This window comes from Thalassophryne amazonica, chromosome 6 (assembly GCF_902500255.1).
Source record: "Thalassophryne amazonica chromosome 6, fThaAma1.1, whole genome shotgun sequence".
Classification (NCBI taxonomy): Eukaryota; Metazoa; Chordata; class Actinopteri; order Batrachoidiformes; family Batrachoididae; genus Thalassophryne; species Thalassophryne amazonica.
This window is the reverse complement of record NC_047108.1, coordinates 108,404,392-108,426,393: the sequence shown is the minus strand read 5'-3', so window position 1 is coordinate 108,426,393 and position 22,002 is coordinate 108,404,392. Positions and strand designations below refer to the sequence as shown.

Below are 22,002 nucleotides of genomic sequence, written 5' to 3'. Positions count from 1 at the left end.
ACCTTCCTGGAGTCCCTGGGAGGGGTACTAGATAGCGCTCCGACTGGGGACTCCATTGTTCTCCTGGGGGATTTCAATGCCCACGTGGGCAGCGATAGTGAGACCTGGAGGGGGGTGATCGGGAAGCACGGCCTCCCCGATCTGAACCCGAGTGGTGTTCAGTTGTTGGACTTCTGTGCTAGTCACAGTTTGTCCATCACGAACACCATGTTCGAGCACAAGGGTGTCCATAAGTGCACGTGGCACCAGGACACCCTGAGCCAGAGGTCGATGATCGACTTTGTAGTCGTATCATCTGACCTTCGGCCACGTGTCTTGGACACTCGAGTGAAGAGAGGGGCAGAGCTGTCGACTGATCACCACCTGGTGGTGAGTTGGATCGGCTGGGAGGGTAGGAAGCCGGTCAGACCTGGCAGGCCCAAACGTATCGTGAGGGTCTGCTGGGAACGACTGGCGGAACCCTCTGTCAGCGAGGTCTTCAACTCCCACCTCCGGGAGAGCTTCTCCCAGATCCCAGGGGAGGTTGGAGACATGGAGTCTGAGTGGACCATGTTCTCCACCTCCATTGTCGATGCGGCTGCTCGTAGCTCTGGTCGCAAGGTCTCTGGTGCCTGTCGCGGCGGCAATCCCCGAACCCGGTGGTGGACACCGGAAGTAAGGGATGCCGTCAAGCTGAAGGAGTCCTACTTATGGTAGGTGGGACCCCAGAGGCAGCTGACAGGTACCGGCAGGCCAAGCGTGCCGCAGCCCGTGCGGTCACAGAGGCAAAAACTCGGGTCTGGGAGGACTTCGGGGAGGCTATGGAGGAGGACTATCAGTCGGCCTCGAAGAGATTCTGGCAAACCATCCGACGCCTCAGGAGGTGGAAGCAGCTCTCCACCAGCACTGTTTACGGTGCGGGTGGGGAGCTGTTGACCCTGACTGGGGATGTTGTCGGGCGGTGGAAGGAGTACTTCGAGGATCTCCTCAATCCCATCGTCACGTCTTCCAAAGAGGAAGTAGAGACTGGGGACTCAGGCACACTCATCCATTACCCAGGCCGAAGTCACCGAGGTGGTTAGAAAGCTCCTCGGTGGCAAGGCTCCTGGGGTGGATGAAATCCGTCCTGAGTACCTTAAGTCTCTGGATGTTGTGGGACTGTCTTGGCTGACACGCCTCTGCAACATCGCATGGCGATCGAGGACAGTGCCTCTGGGTTGGCAGACCGGGGTGGTGGTCCCTCTGTTTAAGAAGGGGGACCGGAGGGTGTGTTCCAACTATAGGGGCATCACACTCCTCAGCCTCCCCGGTAAGGTCTATTCCAGAGTACCGGAGAGGAGAATTCGACCGATGGTCGAACCTCGGATTCAGGAGGAGCAGTGTGGTTTTCGTCCTGGTCGCGGCACACTGGACCAGCTCTACACCCTCCATCGGGTGCTCGATGGTTCATGGGAGTTTGCCCAACCAGTCCATATGTGTTTTGTGGATCTGGAGAAGGCATTCGACCGTGTCCCTCGGGGCACCCTGTGGGGAGTGCTCCGGGAGTACGGGGTCCGGGGTCCTTTGTTAAGGGCTATCCGGTCCTTGTACGACCGCAGCAGGAGCTTGGTTCGCATTGCCGGTAGTAAGTCAAACCTGCTTCCAGTGCATGTTGGCCTCCACCAGGGCTGCCCTTTGTCACCGCTTCTGTTCATTTTTTTTATGGACAGAATTTCTAGGTGCAGCCAGGGTGTAGAGGGGGTCTGGTTTGGGAACCACAGAATCTTGTCTCTGCTGTTTGCGGACGATGTGGTTCTGCTGGCTTCGTCAAATCAGGACCTTCAGCGTGCACTGGGGCGGTTTGCAGCCGAGTGTGAAGCGTCCGGGATGAAAATCAGCACCTCCAAATCCGAGGCCATGGTTCTTGACCGGAAAAAGGTGCCTTGCCCTCTTCAGGTCGTTGGAGTGTCCTTGCCTCAAGTGGAGGAGTTTAAGTATCTCGGTGTCTTGTTCACGAGTGAGGAACGGATGGAGCGTGAGATCGATAGACGGATCGGTGCAGCATCTGCAGTGATGTGGTTGCTGTATCGGACCGTCGTGGTGAAGAGAGAGCTGAGTAGGGGGGCAAAGCTCTCGATTTACCGATTGATCTACGTTCCGATCCTCACCTATGTTCATGAGATTTGGCTCATGACCGAAAGAACAAGATCGCGAGTACAAGCGGCCGAGATGAGTTTCCCCTGCAGGTTGGCTGGGCGTTCCCTTAGAGATAGGGTGAGGAGCTCGGTCACTCGGGAGGAGCTCAGAGTCGAGCCACTGCTCCTCCACGTTAAAAGGAGTCAGTTGAGGTGGCTCTGGCATCTTTTCCAGGTGCCCCCTGGACGCCTCGCTGGAGAGGTGTTCTGGGCACGTCCCACTGGGAGGAGGCCCCGGGGAAGACCCAGGACACGCTGGAGGGACTACATCTCTCGGCTGGCTTGGGAATGCCTTGGGGTTCCTCCGGAGGAGCTGGGGGAGATGTGTGTGGATCGGGAGGTCTGGGCGGCTTTGCTTGAGCTGCTGCCCCCGTGACCCGACTCCGGATAAAGCGGAAGAAAATGGATGGATGGAATTTACACAACAATGTAAATTAGTTTTTATTAATGCAGACTTTTTTCATGGGAAAAGACACTGTGGCTTTGAGTGGATTGATATTTTACCCTGATTTTTAAAATATTCTACAATCTTTAGCTGTGGTTTTTGACATGGTTTAACAGTCTTTTCAGTCTTCATGAATTTCATTTAGTTTAATTGTTCTGAGTTAATGCATAATTCCGTTTACAATTAAACGGAAAATCATACCAGGTCCTACTTCCACATCATATTCTGTTATTTCAACATGATCATTGAAGGTTCAAATGAAAGGTTGAATCTAGGATCATTTAAATATCCACTAATTTTGAGATTTGTTCTTCCAGGAGATGTTGAAAATGTATCAGTAGATGAAAATTTAATTTGGTTTCTGGGGCCCCACAAGGCCTTAGACTCTGGCTCCCTGGGTGGTGGGTGGGGGGCTGTGCCCCCCTAAGCCCCTGCAAATTTTCCTCAGATTTCACAATTTTCATTTCACAGCCCTGGTGATGAATTCACTTCAAATTGTCTTCATGCAAACTCCATGTTTATTTATGTTAATGATAAATTACGCTTAATGTGAAATATTAATTTCTAAAAAAATGATAAACATTTAAACAAATGATAAATGCTCAAAGAAGTGAAATATTGATGTGAAAAAAGATGGTGCGTCTTTTTGCATGATGCTTCCAGAAAGTATTCACAGCGCTTCACTATTTCCAGATTTTATGTTACAGCCTTATTTGGAATAAATCACATGTACGTAAGTATTCACAGTCTTTGCCATGAAGCTCCAAATTGAGCTCAGGTGCCTCCTATTTCCACTGATCATCCTTGAGATGTTTCTACAGCTTAATTGGAGTCCACCTGGGGTAAATTCAGTTGATTGGCCATGATTTGGAAAGACACAGACCTGTCTACATATAAGGTCCCACAGTTGACAGTCAGAGCACAAACCAAGCATGAAGTCAAAGGAATTGTCTGTAGACCTCTGACATGGGATTGTCTGGAGCCACAAATCTGGGGAAGGGTACAGAAACATTTCTGCTGCTTTGAAGGTCCCAATGAGCACAGTGTCCTCCATCATCTGTAATTGGGAGAATTTCAGATCCACCAGGACTCTTCCTAGAGCTGGACGCCCGTCTAAACTGAGCGATCGGGGGAAGGACCTTCCTCAAGGAGGTAACCAAGAACCCGATGGTCACTCTGTCAGAGCTCCAACATTCCTCTGTGGAGAGAGGAGAACCTTCTAGAAGACAACCATCTCTGCAGCAATCCACCAATCAGGCCTGTATGGTAGAGTGGCCAGACGGAAGCACATGACAGCCCACCTGGAGTTTGACAGAAGGCACCTGATGGACTCTCAGGCCAGGATAAACAAAATTCTCTGGTCTAATGAGACAAAGATTGAACACTTTGGGGTCATGTTTGGAGGAAACCAGACACCATCCCTACAGTGAAGCATGGTGGTGGCAGCATCATGCTGTGGGGATGTTTTTCAGCAGCAGGAACTGGGAGACTACTCAGGATTGAGGGAAAGATGAATGCAGCAATGTACAGAGACATCCTGGATGAAAACCTGCTCCAGAGTGCTCTTGACCTCAGACTGTGGTGACGGTTCATCTTTCAACAGGACAATGACCCTAAGCACACAGCCAAGATATCAAACCTGATGGAGCTTGAGAGGTGCTGCAAAGAGAAATGGACAAAACTGCCCAAAGATATCATATTCAAGAAGACTTGAGGCTGTAATTGCTGCCAAAGGTGCATCAACAAAGTATTGAACAAAGGCTGTGAATATTTATGAACATGGGATTTAATTTTGTATTTTTAAGAAATTTGCACTTTTTCACTTTTTTTCAAGTTGTGACTATGTTGTTTCTCAAAATTCTACACACAATACCCCAGAATGGCAGTGTCAATTTTTTTTCTGAGATTTTAGCAAATGTATTTAAAAACTAGAGCAGGGGTAGTGGCCAAGTGGTTAATGCGCTTGGTTTCAGTTCAGAAGGCTCCGGGTTCAAATCCCACCCCTGCCACATTTCTCCATGTAATGTGGAGTTGCGTCAAGAAGGGCATCCAGCATAAAACCTGTGCCAATTTAACATGCAGATCCACCTTGGATTTGTTGTGGCGACCCCGAGTGCAAACAAGGGAACAGCCGAAGGGACTTACTATTTAAAAACTAGAGTACCGCATTCATAGGGCACAAACCTCCACCAGACCAGATAACTTTGTTTCTCATGGTCTGAGAGTCCTTCAGGTGCCTTGTGGGAATAAATAATAAATAAATGAATTAGCAAAAATCTTAAAAAAAAAAAAAAACTTTTCACATTGTCATTATGGGGTACTATGTGTAAAATTTTTGTGGGGTGAAAAAATGAATTTCATCTGTTTTGGAATAAGGCTGTAACATAACACAGTGTGGAAAAAGTGAAGCGTTGTGAATACTTTCTGGGTGCACTGTAAATTGTAAATATCCCAGAAAAACTGACGTCATTACTGAGCAGACAAATCTGTTATTTCCGTTCCCATTTACATAAGAGGATAAGAATAAAATTGAATCCAAAATCAGCGTTGAACTGAAAGTGGTTTTGGTGACTGTTAATGAACAGTAGGTGCAGCTTTGTTTGATTTGAGCTCACTCTCATTTTTCAGTGGGAGGATCTCATTCTCAGTAGCACAGCTATCCAGGTTGAAGATTGATGACACTTTGGACGTTATACAGTCCTCATCTATAGTTTCCCCAAATGGAAAACAGATAAAACTGACAACAGGCTTAATGGAATCAAAGTCAGTAAAGCGTCTGTCAGATTCTTACAAGATGCTCTGCACTTGATCATCATAATGTGCACTCTCAAGCTCCGCCCAGTCTTTGTCCTGATGGATAAGTTCTGTGTCCATGTGTGGAAAGTTCCGCAGGAAACACTGTTGCAACCTGCTTGATCGCAGGTGTCGGCTAACTTGCTTTTAAACGTTTTAATGGAGCTGATCATGTTGATGTTTGTCCTTGGGTCCGTCCGTCAGATTGGTAAGAAAGAAATCCAAGAGCCATTGACCATCTTCTCGTTGTGCCTATTCAGCATGGTTTGAACGTTTCAAAAATTCTTTAATTTCGGGCAACAATTCAGAAATTAAAAATTAAAAAGAAAAAAAAAACACACACTCATGAATGACTCATCTTCAACCACTTAGTCCAATTAAGGGTCGCGGGGGACTGGAGCCTATCCCAGCAGCCACAGAGCATGAGGCATGGTTCACCCTTGACAGGACGCCAGTCTGTCACAGAGCAAATAAGAAAACTGTTCCAGAAATTTACCTCTGCTGAGTCACCTAACGTCTGTGTGCAGCAGCTCTACGTCTTCTGCACCTGTCCCCTCCAGCTGCGCACTGAATGATTGTCTTTGTTAGTTACATCCATCACGTCTTTCATATTTACAGACTGTTGTGTGGCTAGCCAACCTTTCAATTCCTGGACTTTTTGGGCGCGTAGAGGTGATTTAGCTGGGAAGTTTGTGTCGTATCTCGAGTGGATTGTTTTGAAATGCTGCACCAAATTCCCTTTCTTGTCAAGCCGCCACATTTGCATTGCAGAGAAGACAGATAAACTTGGCATTTGAATAAATTAAAAAATAATCCTCCTCCGACTCCGAGTGAAAACAAGTTTTAGCTTCTGCCATTGTAGTTTCCACTCAACCTAGTGTAGCTTCTCGCCATCTTTTGACCCTGAACATGAGCAGATAGAAAGAACCATGTTTTTTGCCTTTCTTTCATATGATCGACTGGTTGGGCGCACTGGTTTTAGACTAACATAGTTGAGATGGTGGACTTGATGGTGAACAGCTGATTTTGTGTGTGCTGATGGTAAAAAATAAATAACTTGATCCCTTCTTCCTTTCAGATCATAACAACTGATGAAGCCGAGAAAAGGGGCCATGTGTACGACTGCCAAGGCTCCACGTACCTGTTTGACCTGGACTATGTGGAAGACGTGTACACGGTGGATGCTGCTTACCACGGAAACATCTCCCATTTTGTCAACCACAGCGTGAGTGTTTGATAAGAAATGTAACCATAAAAAGTCAGTCCCTTTGGCTGCTCCCTTGTTCTCACTCAGGGTTGTCTCAGTAGATCTGAGGTGGATCTGCATGTTCATTTATGCCCTTCCTGAGGCAGCTCCATATTATGTGGATTGTGGGTGGTGGTGTATTGAACAGGGAACCTTCCACACTGGAACCAAGTGCACTTCACCCTTTGGCCACCGTCACACAGTACGTGTGTCTAAAACGGGCCAACAGAGTGTGGAGAGGCGAGGGAAGCCACCAAGACACGCTGAGGTGTTCTATGCTTCAGCAACTGAGTTAAGATGCCAGGTGCTTTAACAACTTTGTTACAAAACAGACACATGAAACCTCAGCAGGACTCTGACACACAGACCCTGACACAAAGTTCGGAGTTCCCAAAAGCAAAAAAACAAAAAAAAAAAAACCTATGGGGTCTTAAAACAGGGTCATTAAAAAGCATTGAAATAGGTTCTCACACCCATTTGAAAAATAGGGGAAATTGCGAATTTATTGAAAAATAAATAAATATTGAAAAATATGTACATTTCAGCATTTCCATTCATCTTTCTTCTAATTTACTGTCTTCTCTCATAATTTTATCCTTATGTTTTTTTTGTTTTTTTTAACTTATAAGCATTTGTACAACATTTAATTTCTTCATTCGGTGCATTCCAAAGCTTGACTCCATAAACAAAGGGACACTTCTGTTTCATAGTTGTCCGTGCGAACTTGGTCAGGGGCAGAGAAATCCGCTGGTCTGAGGTCACAGACCAGTAACTTTTGACCGATGCCTAGTAGGTATTTTCCCCTGCTAGACCGACGTCTAGTTAAAAATCTTGTCGGTCTTGTGATTAAGTCTTTGACAAGTCCAGTGAGTTTTTTTCAAACTTGCGCCTTAAGTAAGTGAGCAATTCAGAGATTACAGGATAGTTTTGGATAGCGAGATGTCCAGCCTTCATTTGGACGGTCAGTTTTTGAAAAAGACTGCAGACCTGTGTCGTACTGGAGAGTAAACTCATGTTTGTCAGTATGTTTGTCTGTAATCGTTGCATTTTTCACCTTTAACTCACTGTGCAGCACACAGTTGACATCGCAGACTCTTGCAACTTCACATATAGCAGCCCTATTAGGGTACCTTTCAGTGCACAAAAGAATCAAGGTCAAGGTCACAGGAAGGTCAAACACTAAATTCAACTAAACCACTTTCCTGGTCACAATATTTGAAATTGTTGCCTCCAATTTTGGCATGCACATAGTGATAGGCCTTGCTTATAAGCCATTACCTGGGATAAGTGATTGACCTTGACCTTCAGGGTTTCGCTTGAGGTCAAATGTCACTTAAATGAGGTCAAACATCAGATTACAGTAAAACATGTCGTGTAATACACCAAATTAAAGGGCTTGAGAGTTGCAAGAGTCTGATGTAAAGTGTGTGCTGCACAGTGAGTTAAAGGTGACAAATGCAATGATTACAAACAAACAAAATAACAAATGTGCATACTGACAAACATTATAGTGGATAAAAATGATTTGAACACATCTTAATTCATTCTTTCCCCTGCTGAGCTGCTCGTCGAGTGACAATCACACTGTTTCAAATAATCAGATTTGTCAATTTCATGCTACATTTATATTATTCTGTTGATTCCTATCTGCCACTCTTTATATTTACAACCAAGTTTGTACAAAACAGATTTGAGAAAGGTGTCAGACATTATAATAGGACCCTCATTTTCATTATGTTTCGTAAACATGCTTCTTTGCGTACTAGTGTGTGTGTGTGTGTGTGTGTGCGCGCTCTATATTTCTTAACTTGTTTAGATATGTCTTAATGTTTTAACTGTATGTTTTAGTGTACATCACATTGGGTCAGCTTTAGTTGTAGTAAAGTGCTTTATAAAGATGGTATGGTACTGTGTGTTCTATGCATATACTGTGGATATTATATGCAAAACTAAATTGGAGTATTTTCCATCACATCCCATATTTCAGGTTGTCAATCAGGTCCATATTTGTAGAGTATATTTGGAAGGGGGATATGAAGATACTTCAAAATAGGGAATATGACTGTTGTCGACAGCTATAGATACATACAGAAAGATATACTGTTACACCAGCCTTCCTGACCAGCTTGTCCAGCCGCTTGGCGTCCCTGTCTGTGCTGGTGCCTCCCCAGCAGACAGCCTGCATAGGAGAGGACGCTTGCCACCACCGACCGATAGATCATTTGCAGCATCTCCCCACAGACATCACAGGACTTGAGCTTCCTTAAGCCGCGGTCACACGGCACTAACGAAGGACACTGAAGCCAAAACGAAATAAGAAATCTGGACTTAATTCAGAGACATTGTTTAAACCATCGTCCAGCTTCGTTCTTGTAGCTGGAGCTTCGTCAGAATGTTCAAACTGTTGAAAAATATGAACGAATCCCAACAACGTCAGTTCGTCCGTATTCCATTTTGCTTTCTGTGTTGATGGTTCCTCATCGTTTGCGTAGTTCCCGTACCGTCAGCATTTCAGTTTCAATATATTTTCATTTATATAGCACCAAATCACAACAAAATTGCCCCAAGGCGCTTCACTCAAGTAAGGTCTAACCTTACCTTAGTGTTCCATTTGATTGTCGTCTGGCCTCCCAAGTCCGACATCTTGCACGGACATTAACGTATCTGAATGGATCAGTAACTAAAGGTTCCATGAGCTGAACGTGACTTGTCTATGTGTGGGGCAAAAAGCAACGTTTTCATACCAAACAATAGCAGGCAAGAACGCTTGATCAACTACTTTAACTACGCACATTGCAGCCATCTCTGGCTGCAACGTCCATGTGTGCGCACACTTGACAAACCTGTTGTCAAGACAACTAGCTCTCGCAGCTGCAAAGTGTCGTGTCGCTTTTCACTTTGTTTTTCTTTTGTTTGTTTTGGTCTTTTATGCGCTCTGCGCTCACAGGCTTTTCGGTGATGGGAGGCGTACCAGCTCATTTGTCCACTTTTTCTCAACAATTTGTGGCTTTGTGACTTTTTATCCTTGGTTCAGCGATCGCCGTGTGACCGGACCTTTAGAAGAACAGCCGACGCTGTCCCTCCTGTAGAGGGTGTCCACATTAGCTGAGCAGTCCAGCTTGTTGTCCAGGTGTACACCTGGGCTGCTCCCAGTTGCTTCTTGTTGCGTCATGACGACGCAGGAATATGCGTCAGGTGCGCGCAGCAGGGGGAAGAGAGGAGGTGAGAACGCAGCCTGCAGATTCTCTGCACAGATAAGTCAGAGTGCACAGTTTGGCTGCAGCCAGACTGTGCACTCTGACTTCTCTTCCAGTTTATATTTGTTCTTCTGCTGAGCTGCAGGTCTGCGCTCTTGAGTTCTGTTATAGTTTATCTTTCCTCTTTTGACCGCGAGATGCGCTCATGCACGCGAATGAAACCGTCCATGAGCAATGTGGAGATGTCTGGAGTTATAGTTGGTGTGGACATGTCCAGTTTGTGAGCAGTACTTACGTCCTTTTTTGTCCTTTTTTAACACTGTGATGAGAGTTTGAGGGGAAACAAGGAACTAACTGCCTGCAGCCAGACAGTTTTGTTTTTTAAATTGTTCACGTCTGCATGTGAATGAGCCGTCCGTGAGTAAATGTGGAGATGTCTGGAGTTATAGTTGGTGTGGACATGTCCCGTCTCTGGCAATCAGTCTGTGAGCAGGACTTATGTACTTTTTTGTCCTTTTTTTAACAGTGATGAGAGAGTTTGAGGGGAGAACAAGGAACTAACTGCCTGTAGCCAGACATTTTTTTTTCTTTCTTTTAATTCAACATGTGCGCGCGTGAACCAAATTGTTCGTGAGTGGACTGGAGATGTCCGGACTTCTTACTGGATGTCTCTGGCAAATCAGTCTGTGAGCAGGACTTTTATGGATTTTATTTAAACACATGTTGTGAGAGAAGAAGCTGCTGTTGCCTCACAGTGCCTCCCTTCACCAGACAGCTCCACACAGAGAAGGAGCTGCAGCTTCGGGAACAATGGAACACATCAGGAATCATAAATTTGGCGTCGGGTAGCGTTGTCTTGTGAGGGTGTGGCTTCCAGTCACGCTGAGTACCGTCCAGTTTGCTCTGACTTGCGCGGAAACCACTTAATTTTGCGTCGAGCAGAGGACGCAGAAAAATTTAAACATGTTAATGGCTGACGTCATACTTGACCAGTCCGTTCTCACTGTGTTTTGTACAGTAACACTACCTCTAACCTTAGTGACATGAAATTTGGGGTTCCACAGGGGTTTGTCTTAGGCCCCCTGCTTTTCTCCCTTTATATAGCACCCCTTGGGCACATATTGTGGCATTTTGGGATTACCTTTCACTGCTATGCAGATGATACTCAGTTATACATGTCGATAACTGCTGGTAATCTCGTTCACATAAAATTCCTTAGAAGATTGCCTTGCAGCAGTGAGAAGTTGGGTGTCTAGAAACTTCCTACTTTTAAACTCGATGACTGAAATGATGGTTCTTGGTCCAGGGAGACATCGGCATCAATTTGACCAGTTAATGCTCAGCCTCGGCTCGTGTGTCATACATCACACTGACAAAGTGAGGAACCTTGGGGTAATTTTTGATCCTTCGTGTCCTTTGGCCTCCACATTAGAAATATTACTAGGACTGCTTTCTTTCACCTGCGAAATATAGCGAAGATTTGTCCCATCCTGTCTATGGCTGATGCTGAGACCCTGATCCATGCATATATCTCTTCTGATTGGACTACTGCAATGTTCTATTTACTACTGGTTTACCGCAGTCTAGCATTAGGGGTCTCCAATTGGTTCAAATGCTGCAGCCAGACTTTTTGACACAAAGCAGAAAGTTCGACCACATTACACCACTTTTGGCATCCCTTCACTGGCATCCTGTCCCAGTGAGATCAGATTTTAAGGTTCTGCCAATAACCTATAAAATTATTCATGGGCTGGCACCTCCCTAAATAGGATGCAGGACTACTTTGTGTCCCTAAGGGGAATAAGAAGTCTGCGGGTCACAGAGCTTTCTCTTATCGTGCCCCTGTTCTGTGGAATGATCTCCCTGCGTCAATGAAACAGTCAGATTCTGTGGAGATTTTCAAGTCTAGACTTAAGACGCACTTATTTTCCCTTTCATATGGCTAGTATACTGGTACAGTTTTGTTTTACTCTTTTACTCTTTTAATTCATTTATTAGTAATTGGAGCGGGCTGCGGCCTCAACTTTAACTAAATTCTGGGTCTTTTAGTGAAGTTTAGGGCTAGTGGCGGCGATCACCTTAGTATTTCTCTGTTTTTCTTGTTGTTTAATGCTGGTAAATTATACAGTATTTTTTTGTCTTTCTGATGCCTGATTGTTTTTTCTCTCTGTTTAAGGTGCTGCTCCATCCAGCGCCAATAGCATTTCTTATATATTTGTCCGTGAATTGTTCTGTAATTTATGTTTGTAGCATGGCCCAAGCAGAGGGTCACCCCTTTGAATCTGGTCTGCTTGAGGTTTCTTCCTCAGAGGGAGTTTTTCCTTACCGCTGTTGCTCTGGGGGTTGGTAAGGTTAGACCTTACCTGTGTGAAACGCTTTGAGGCAACTCTGTTGTGATTTGGCGCTATATAAATGAAAATAAATTGAAATTGTTTGCGCCCCTCGTGCTGTTGTGGCACTGAGCTGCATCATCTCGGCACTAGGTTGCTTCCACGTGGCGTCATCATAATGACGCACGATGCAACTGGGAGCAGCCCCGGTGTGAAAGGGGCTTAAGTTGCACCGCCGTACAATTTGCATTCACCACTTCGCGCAACAAGAAGCAAAATGAATTTACCTGCTCCACCGTTTCTTTGTGATGTTTGTGTGAGCATCGATAAAAGCTGTTAACACGCCGTTCTTTTTGCAGTGTAACCCCAACTTGCAGGTGTTCAACGTCTTCATCAACAACATTGACGAGAGGCTTCCTCGAATTGCTTTGTTTTCAACGCGACCCATTCGGGCCGGAGAGGAGCTCACCTTTGACTACAAGATGCAGAGTAAGGAGTTTCAGTCTCTCGTTCATGGTAATGAGTCATTCACGTAATCAAGGGAGCCATCAGAAAGTCATCCATCCCATCATTAGAGGGACAGCTGTCCTGTCATTAGGTGTGCTAACTAGAGCACAATAGTTGCTAATTAGAGCCATTGTTTAGTCACTAGCCTATAGCAGTCTGCCTCTCAGTAGGAGGGGTCTGGTTAGGTTTAAAACTCCAGCTTTTGTTGGCTTCTGTTTTATTCTTCTCTACAAGAGTCAGACAGAAGTCAGACTTCCAGAGCAAGAATTTTAGCTGAGGAAGCTTCTGCGATTTGAAGCGAAACATCCTCGCGTCAAGCAACCCAGTCCAGTCGAAGATTCAAGCTTCTCTACTATGGAAACCACCTGAACAACTGACAGCTTACACAGAAACATCTACGACATATGTTGCCCAGTAACATGATAACTAAGCATGACAGATGGTGCAAACTATTCCTTATTAGAACCTTAACCCAAACAATAATTTGCATCATTTTTTTAAAAATTGACCTTCATATATCATTAAACGTTATTTACAATTTAGTAAAGCTTGGTCCCAGCCATTGTATACGACGGCGTCGGCCCCAGAGGGTTAAAGGAGACCTGCATTGAAAAAAATGCAGTCAGATTTTTTGAACAAAAATGATATATTTACACATGAGATCCTTCTGAATGTAGTAAAGTAAATCTGCAAGCCCAGATCTGTCATTCAACTGAGAAATCTTCATTCGAAAATGACAAATTTACAGCTAACATTTAGCCCTCCGCAAATTGTACTTCTCATCATGGACGCTGCCGAGACGTCATGGACAAGACCCTCTCCCAGCATGCATTGCGCCAATTGTAATTTGTGGATTTACGTGCATCTGCACCTTTTTCTTGTCTTATACGGAAGGATCTACTTTTTTAAAAACTTCATATTGTCTTGCGGCACGTTTGGTGAGTACACATTTTTTATTTGTGCTTGAAAATTATTGTGGGGGACTTTTTCATACGCCCATTTGATTGAGTGGTGTCGCAATGAAAATCTACTGTCTTTCGCCTCCGGTACCATCACAGGATATGGAGGCGAGACCCACAAAGAATCCCAGTCATTAAAAATATATAAACCTCTCTCAGCGTCCATGGAGCTCTGGGGCTCCGATTGCCGAGACGTGCGGTGCTGTGGATTTAGCCGCAAGAAGTCTGTCCTTGCAGCAACAGGTGTACCGGCCGCTTCGCATTAAAACAGTGAGCGTAATCTCAGGACTTGTGCCAAGTGTGCTGCAGCTCCATTCAGTAGACAGAGAGGTGATGCCGGTGTTGTGCACTGAATCTGACACACACCGGCTGCAAAGCAGACACGGGCGGTGTGAGTGGCCTGCGTCGGCGGTTAACGAGCTCGTTGACGAGCCCACAAACTTAATAAGCGCAGCGGAGGCAGAGAGCGGGAGAGGAAGAACGGCGTCCGCTGTCGATGTCGTTGTTGATCTGAGCACACAGATCTGTATCTCACATTCATTGCAGCTTACTTTTGGATGTTGAAACCAGGACGTGTATAAGTAACATTACTAACAGATAAAATCAATTTCAATGCGGGATCGGACCAGGCGGGAGCGCGTCGTCTTGTCCCTGACGTCATGGAAATGATACGGCTATACAAACTGTTTTCACAGAGGGCTAAATTTTAGCTGCAAATTTGTCATTTTTAAACGAAGATTTCTCCGCTGAATTACAAATTTGGGCTTACAGATTTACTTTACTGCATTCACAAGGGTCTTATAAATATATATCAGATTTCTTTCTGAAATCTGACCACATTTATTTCAATGCAGGTCTACTGTAATGGCGAACGGCAGTAATTCCCAGAACCCTTCCGGACGACCAGTGAATCTGAATGTTTAAACCTCTTAGCAGTAAATGAGTTTTCATGGTAGGAATAAGGTCTACAGAACGTGGGCTTAAAAAGCGTGACTGATGCAATAAAGCACATTTGACACATTACTACATAAACTGAGTTAATCAAACTGAGTTGAACTGAAACGGGAGAAATGTGAGGTGAATGTAATCTCAGTTATTACAAACAATTTCCTTATAAACTTACTTGTATGCTTTTGTTGGCCGATCAGTGCAGTGTGACGGCGAAGTACGGGGGCCGGTGATGAACACGTTAGCAGGGGTGTAAGCAGCTCTCAGTTGAATGGAGTCAGAGCTCCATCTACTGGAAAAACGGTGCAAGGACATTTTACATTGCCGACACAAACATTATTTCAGTAACTGTTCTGTTTGTTAAATTATCGGCTTTCTATCGGCAAAATTTTGGCCGATAGTGAGTACAGTGGTCCCTCGTTTATCGCAGGAGTTACGTTCTAAAAATAACCCGCGATAAGCAAAATCCGCGAAGTAGTCAGCGCTATTTTTTGCAATTATTATAGATGTTTTAAGGATGTAAACCCCTCACTGCACACTTTATACACTTTTCTCAAACAGGTATTAACATTTCTTACTTTTCTCTCCTGTGTAAACGCTCTCTTTTTTCTTCTGGGCAAGAAGATTATAAACAGACACACACAGAACTCTCCCTTCGCTCACTGCCTCCGGAGGTATGGATGCGGGACTCGCAAAGAATCCAAGTCCTCTCTCGGTGGCCACGGAGCTCTGTGGCTGCGGTCAACATCCGCATCAAAACAGCGAGCGTAGTCTCTGGACCTGTTGCCAGATTTGGTGCAGCTCCACACAGCAGACAGGAGGGCGGTGTGAGCGGCCCGCTGCTGCATTTACCGAGCCCGCAGAAAGGGCATCAGAGGCAGTGAGAGCAATTGTGGTGATGCCGACCGGTGCTGCCACTGGCCCGCCTGATAAGGACGCAGAACACAATGCGCTGTTTAAAAAAAGCATGCAAAATTGCACAAAAAAATCCGCAAAACTGCTAGGCCGCGAAAGGTGAACCGCGTTATAGCAAGGGACCACTGTACTTTGAAAAGGGCTTATATCGGCCGATAATATCGGCCCGCCGATATATCGGTCGGGCTCTAGCTGTAGGGCTTTGGCTAAAGGTTGATATCAACGGGTTTGACATTATTGAATCATGAATAAAAAAAAAAATCCCATTTTAAATAAAACTGATGTCATATTTGTCATCTTTGACACTGCTTGTAAAGATGCTACAAAGAGGTAACTGAGCAAACTGTTGGTACACTGACGACATTAAATCTATGGAGGTATGCTCCTGTCGGGTCCTTAACTGTTTAGACAGTGAGAGTTTTGTTTCCTGTCTGCACCTCCACAGTGGCTCTAAACTTTGTGTATTGTTTAACATTTTGTTCTCCATTTAAAAAAAAAAAAAAAAAAAAAAGTATAAAGTCTGAATCCGATGGAGGGCAACAAAATCTGGAGGCAGTTGTCGCTCGCAGAGACCAGCAGCACATGTTGAACCTGCAAGCAGCCGCATGCCAGTCTGTCTTTGTCTGTCCTCTTTATGATGATGAACTCTGGTTTGTCTGTGACGCTGTCGGCTGAAGTAACGTCTAGTTTCTGATCAGCACTCTTCCATTATTTGTTTTTCTGCTTTTTCTTTTCCAGTTGATCCAGTCGACACCGAAAGCACCAAAATGGATTCCAGTTTCAGTTTAGCGGGACTGCCCAGCTCTCCAAAGAAGAGGGTTCGGGTGGAGTGTCGGTGTGGGTCCAACTCGTGTCGGAAATACCTCTTCTGAAAGGAGACTGAACATGTCCGAGTGTACATAGTGTCAGTGTTCTGCTTCTATCTATCATCTGACCTCAGACCAGTGGCCCACTTTGGGCTTGTCCTGAGGACTTCAATCTGCATATTTGACTCAGAAGAACAGTTCTCAGTGTGCTGGAAGAGGAAACACTCTGCAGGTGTCAGAGTTTCTGCTCAAAGACCATCAGAAGTTACATGATGCTCCAGGGCCGCGTGTCTTCATAGAAACTCCAAAGACTGAAGCTTCAAGTCTGCTGAGGCTGAACGCCATCAAAGACCAAAACCACAGCAGCCTGTCCCGTTAGCCCGTTAGTGTGTGGCACTAACATTAGCCTGTGACATGTCCTGTCACCGTGTGGTGCGAATGTTAGCCTGCGACAGTCCCGTCAGCGTGTGATGCGAACGTTAGCTTGTGCCGGTGTCCCATCAGCGTGTGGCACGAACGTTAGCTTGTGGTGTGCCGTCAGCGTTGGGCGCGAACATTAGCATCACGTGGTTGTGTGGTGCTAACGTTAGCATCAGGTGGTTGTGTGGTGCTAACGTTAGCATCACGTGGTTGTGTGGTGCTAACGTTAGCATCACGTGGTTGTGTGGTGCTAACATTAGCATGTCTTTTCAATAATACTCATTGCTCATCCTTTCATTTTGTGATGCTAATGTTAGCATGTGCAGCTTAAATCCAGACCATGAACAGGATCTGTGTTTATCAAGAAACTGGAGCAGTAATCTGTCATCAGGATGATTGTAAGTTACTGATCAATAAAAGATTTGCTGGTGGCCGCGAAAGTGGTGAAAAAGAACTTTGTCTTGTAAACTCTGAATGTCCTTCTGATTATTTGTTCCAGTCCCACATGTAAGAGCTACCCTGAGATTTAAACTGCAGCAGGGACCTTCATGTCTCTGGGTCCAGACACACCAGGGAAGATCTTATGGAGTTGTGGGGTCAAAGGTCAGAGGCATTTGATGGGTCCTGGTGCTTCCTGTCTTAAACCCTGAGGGTCTGGCTGGATGTGTCTTTTTAACCCTGTCTGTCCAGAAAAGTCGAGCATGAGTCACGGAGAGCTCAAACTATAAAGACTAGAAACCATTTTTACTGCTGCACTTCCTGTTGCCAAAGACTAAGCATGACAGAAAACAGCCGCTGAGACAGCAGGGCACCAAGCATTGTGATATGGGCACGTTTCTCCTACTATGGTGTTGGGCCCATATATCGCATACCAGGTATCATGGATCAGTTTGGATATGTCAAAATACTTGAAGAGGTCATGTTGCCTTGTGCTGAAGAGGACATGCCCTTGAAATGGGTGTTTCAACGAGACAATGACCCCAAGCACACTAGTAAACGAACAAAATCTTGGTTCCAGACCACAAAATTAATGCCTCACAGATGTGAAGAAATGATGAAAAACTGGTTACACAACTAAATACTAGTTTAGTGATTCACAGGATTGCTAAAACAGTTTGAACATAGTTTTGAGTTTCTAGTGTCAACAGCAGATGCTACTATTATTGTGAACACCCCTTTTCTACTTTTTTTTTTTTTTTTTTTTTTTACTAATAGCCCAATTTCATAGCCTTAAGAGTGTGCGTATCATGAATGCTTGGTCTTGTTGGATTTGTGAGAATCTACTGAATACTCAAAACCTGGATTAATCTTTTAAGTCACATAGTACTACTATTCTGAACACTACTGTATATATCAATAAAAACATCAATTTAGAACAAATGATTTGAATTCAGTGTGCATATTAATGTTACTGTTTTTGCAAGATAAAGGTGAATTAGAGTTTGTACTCATCACAATATGGTCTGTCAGCAGCTTGTGAACAACAGATAATTGACATATTTATTGACATTATAATTGATAAATATGACATTAAGAAACCAAGGTAAAGACACGTTTGCTGCACATCTGGTACACGGTCCAGACCAGCTGACTTACAAACAGATGCATATCATGTTTATATGAAGAACAAGGGAAAAGCTGGAGGCAGTGCATATATATATATATACACACACAAACAGTGAGGAAAATAAGTATTTGAACACCCTGCGCTTTTGCAAGTTCTCCCACTTAGAAATCATGGAGGGGTCTGAAATTTTCATCTTAGGTGCATGTCCACTGTGAGAGACATAATCTAAAAAAAAAAAAAAATCCAGAAATCAAAATGTATGATTTTTTATTATTATTATTATTTATTTGTATGTTACTGCTGCAAATAAGTATTTGAACACCTCTGAAAATCAATGTTAATATTTGGTACAGTAGCCTTTGTTTGCAATTACAGAGGTCAAACGTTTCCTGTAGTTTTTCACCAGCTTTGCACACACTGCAGCAGGGATTTTGGTCCATTCCTCCATACAGATCTTCTCTAGATCTTTCAGGTTTGGAGTTTCAGTTCCCAAAGATTTTCTATTGAGTTCAGGTCTGCAGACTGGCCAAGCCACTCCAGGACCTTGAAATGCTTCTTACGGAGCCTCTCCTTAGTTGCCCTGGCTGTGGTTTGGGGTCATTGTCATGCTGGAAGACCCAGCCATGAGCCATCTTCAATGCTCTTACTGAGGAAGTTGTTTGCCAAATCTCGAATACATGACCCCATCCATCCTCCCTTCAATACGGTGCAGTCGTCCTGTCCCCTTTGCAGAAGAGCAACCCCAGAGTATGATGTTTTCCACCCCCATGCTTCACGGTTGGGATGGTTTTCTTGGGGTTGTTCTCATCCTCTAAACATGGCAAGTGGAGTTGTTTCCAAAAAGCTCTATTCTGGTATCATCTGACAACATGACCTTCTCCCATGCCTCCTCTGGATCATCCAGATGGTCACTGGTGAACTTCAAATGGGCCTGGACATGTGCTGGCTTGAGCATGGGGACCTTGCTGTCCTGCAGGATTTTAAACCATGACAGCATCATGTGTTACTAATGTAATCTTTGTGACTGTGATCCCAGCTCTCTTCAGGTCATTGACCAGGTCCTCCTGTGTAGTTCTGAGCTTTCTCAGAATCATCCTTACCCCGCAAAGTGAGATCTTGCATGGAAGCCCAGACCAAGGGAGATTGACAGTCATCTTGTGTTTCTTCCACTTTCTAATAAATATCATACAGTTGTTGTCTTCTACCAAGCTGCTTGCCTGTTGTCCTGTAGTCCATCCCAGCCTTGTGCAGGTCTACAGTTTTGTCCCTGGTGTGCTTAGACAGGTCTTTGGTCTTGGCTATGGTGGACAGGTTGGGGTGTGATTGGTTGAGTGTGTGAACAGGTGTCTCATATAGGTAACAAATTCAAACAGGTGCAATTAATACAGGTAAAGAGTGCAGAATAAGAGGGCTTCTGAAAGAAAAATTAACAGTTCTATGAGAGCCAGAATTGTTGCTGGTTGGTAGGGGATCAAATACTTATTTGCAGCAGTAACACACAAATAAATTATAATAAAAAAAAATTGTACATTGTGATTTCCGTTTTTTTGTTTTTTTTAGATTGTGTGTCTCACAGTGGACATGCACCTAAGATGAAAATTTCAGACCCCTCCATGATTTCTAAGTGGGAGAACTTGCAATATCGAAGGGTGTTCAAATACTTATTTTCCTCACTGTGTGTGTGGGTATATATATATATATATATATATATATATTATATATATTATATATTATATATATATATATAAGGTTTGGGCACCCCTGATGATTTCTATGATTTCCGTTATAAATCATTGGTTGTTTGGATCAGCTATTTCAGTTAAATAACCATATAGCAGACAGTGAAACAGTGATATTTGAGAATAAAATGAAGTTTATTGAATTTACAGAAAGTGTTCAATAATTCTTTAAACAAAATTAGACAGGTGCATAAATTTGGGCACCCCAACAGAAAAAATACATCAATATTTAGTTGCAGAAATAACAGCCTCTAAATGCTTCCTATAGTTTCCAATGAGAGTTTGGATTCTGGTTGAAGATATTTTGGACCATTCTTCTTCACAAAACATCCCAGGTTTGTTGGTTTCTGAGCATGGACAGCCCGCTTAAAATCACACCACAGATTTTCAATATTATTCAGTTCTGGGGATTGAGATGGTCATTCTAGAATGTTGTACTTGTTCCTCTGCATGAATGCTTTAGTAAATTTTGAGCAGTGTTTAGGGTTGTTAAAGGTGTGTCTTACTGTCCCAGTGGTCTTCCATTTCCTCACTATGTTCCTCATGGTAGAAACTGACAGCTGCAATCTCTGAGATAGCTTCTTGTATCCTTCCCATAAACCATGATGTTGAACAATCTTTGTTTTCATGTCATTTGAGAGTTGTTTGCAGGCTCCCATGTTGCCACTCAGAGATGCAAAGAGAGGAAACATTTGTAAATGGCCACCTTAAATACCCTTTCTCATGACTGGATTCACCTGTGTAAGGAAGTCATGGGTCAATGAGCTTACCAAACCAATTTTGTGTTACAATCATTAGTGCTGAATGTATTTAAATTAATAAAATGACATGGGTGCCCGTACATTCCCGTACGCACACACACAAGCGGGAGCCCGTTGCCCCGCCCCTCCTGTTGTACGGCAACACAACAATGCCAAATTTAACCCTGTGCAGCCTCACAGTAAATAAATAAAGATAAAGCAAAGACATCGAAAAGTTTATTAACACGCCCCCCCAAATGCAACGTCCTTGTTTCTGGTGCCACAGTGAACAAGAGAAATCATAAAAAAAAAACAGCACAACAGACTCATGAATAGCCGGATCTAATTGGCATCCACCAAACACCGTAAAATCATAACAAAACACACTGCACTGGACTCAAAGCCTAATAAAAAGGATCCTCTGTTCTGCAAGGTGAATATTAATATGACTTTAACATTAAAGGACAGATAGTGACAAAAGTTACGGCTGGAAATCTGCATGTTTGTTGGTAAATGTTTCTGTTAAATATAGGGTAGGTAACTCAACACTTTGTTATACTAGGTGAAATAGTCCGTCTATCCTAACAGTCGTCAATACACTATGTATTCAGAAAAAGAAACAAGAAAAATCAGATGTCTGTAGCAGCTGTAGGATCAATAAAACTCTGACCACTTTAAGCCCCATGGTGCTTGGTTTTTTGAGAGTACACTCTCAAAAACCAATCAGATGCCTTCATGTCTAGTTTCCGAACGTTCTCCAGATTCTCTGATTCTTCTGATTATATTGTGGACTGTAGATGATGGAATCCCAGAATCCTTGCAATTGAATGTTGAGAAACATTGTTCTTTAACTGCTGGACTATTTTTTTCTTGCAGTTGTTAACAAAGTGGTGATCCTCAACCCGTCTTGCTTGTGAATGGCTGAGCCTTTTGGGGATGCTCCTTTTACGAGGTCTGTTAGAAAAGTATCCGACCTTTTTATTTTTTTAAAAAACTATATGGATTTGAATCATGTGCGCTTGCATCAGCCAAGCTTGAACCTTCGTGCGCATGCGTGAGTTTTTTTCACGCCTGTCGGTTGCGTCATTCGCCTGTGGGCAGGCTTTGAGTTAGCACTGGTCCACCCCCCTCGTCGGATTTTCATTGTCAGGGAAATGGCTGAGTGATTGGAGCAGTGCTGAATCAAATTTTTGCAGAAACTGTGAGAGACAGCCAGGTGGAAACCATTCGGAAGATT

The 22,002-nt window shown here is 44.1% G+C and overlaps 1 protein-coding gene across 1 annotated transcript in view; it reads left to right on the top strand.

Moving 5' to 3' along the window:
* LOC117512869 (histone-lysine N-methyltransferase SUV39H1-like) overlaps window positions 1-16,756 on the top strand; it is a 100,228-nt gene extending 83,472 nt beyond the window's left edge. The window contains exons 4-6 of the mRNA XM_034173109.1: window positions 6,470-6,616; window positions 12,524-12,653; window positions 16,232-16,756. Coding sequence (XP_034029000.1) covers window positions 6,470-6,616; window positions 12,524-12,653; window positions 16,232-16,365 — 411 coding nt within the window. The 3' untranslated portion in view covers window positions 16,366-16,756. The remainder of the gene's footprint in view (window positions 1-6,469; window positions 6,617-12,523; window positions 12,654-16,231) is intronic.
* Window positions 16,757-22,002: the final 5,246 nt, after the last annotated feature.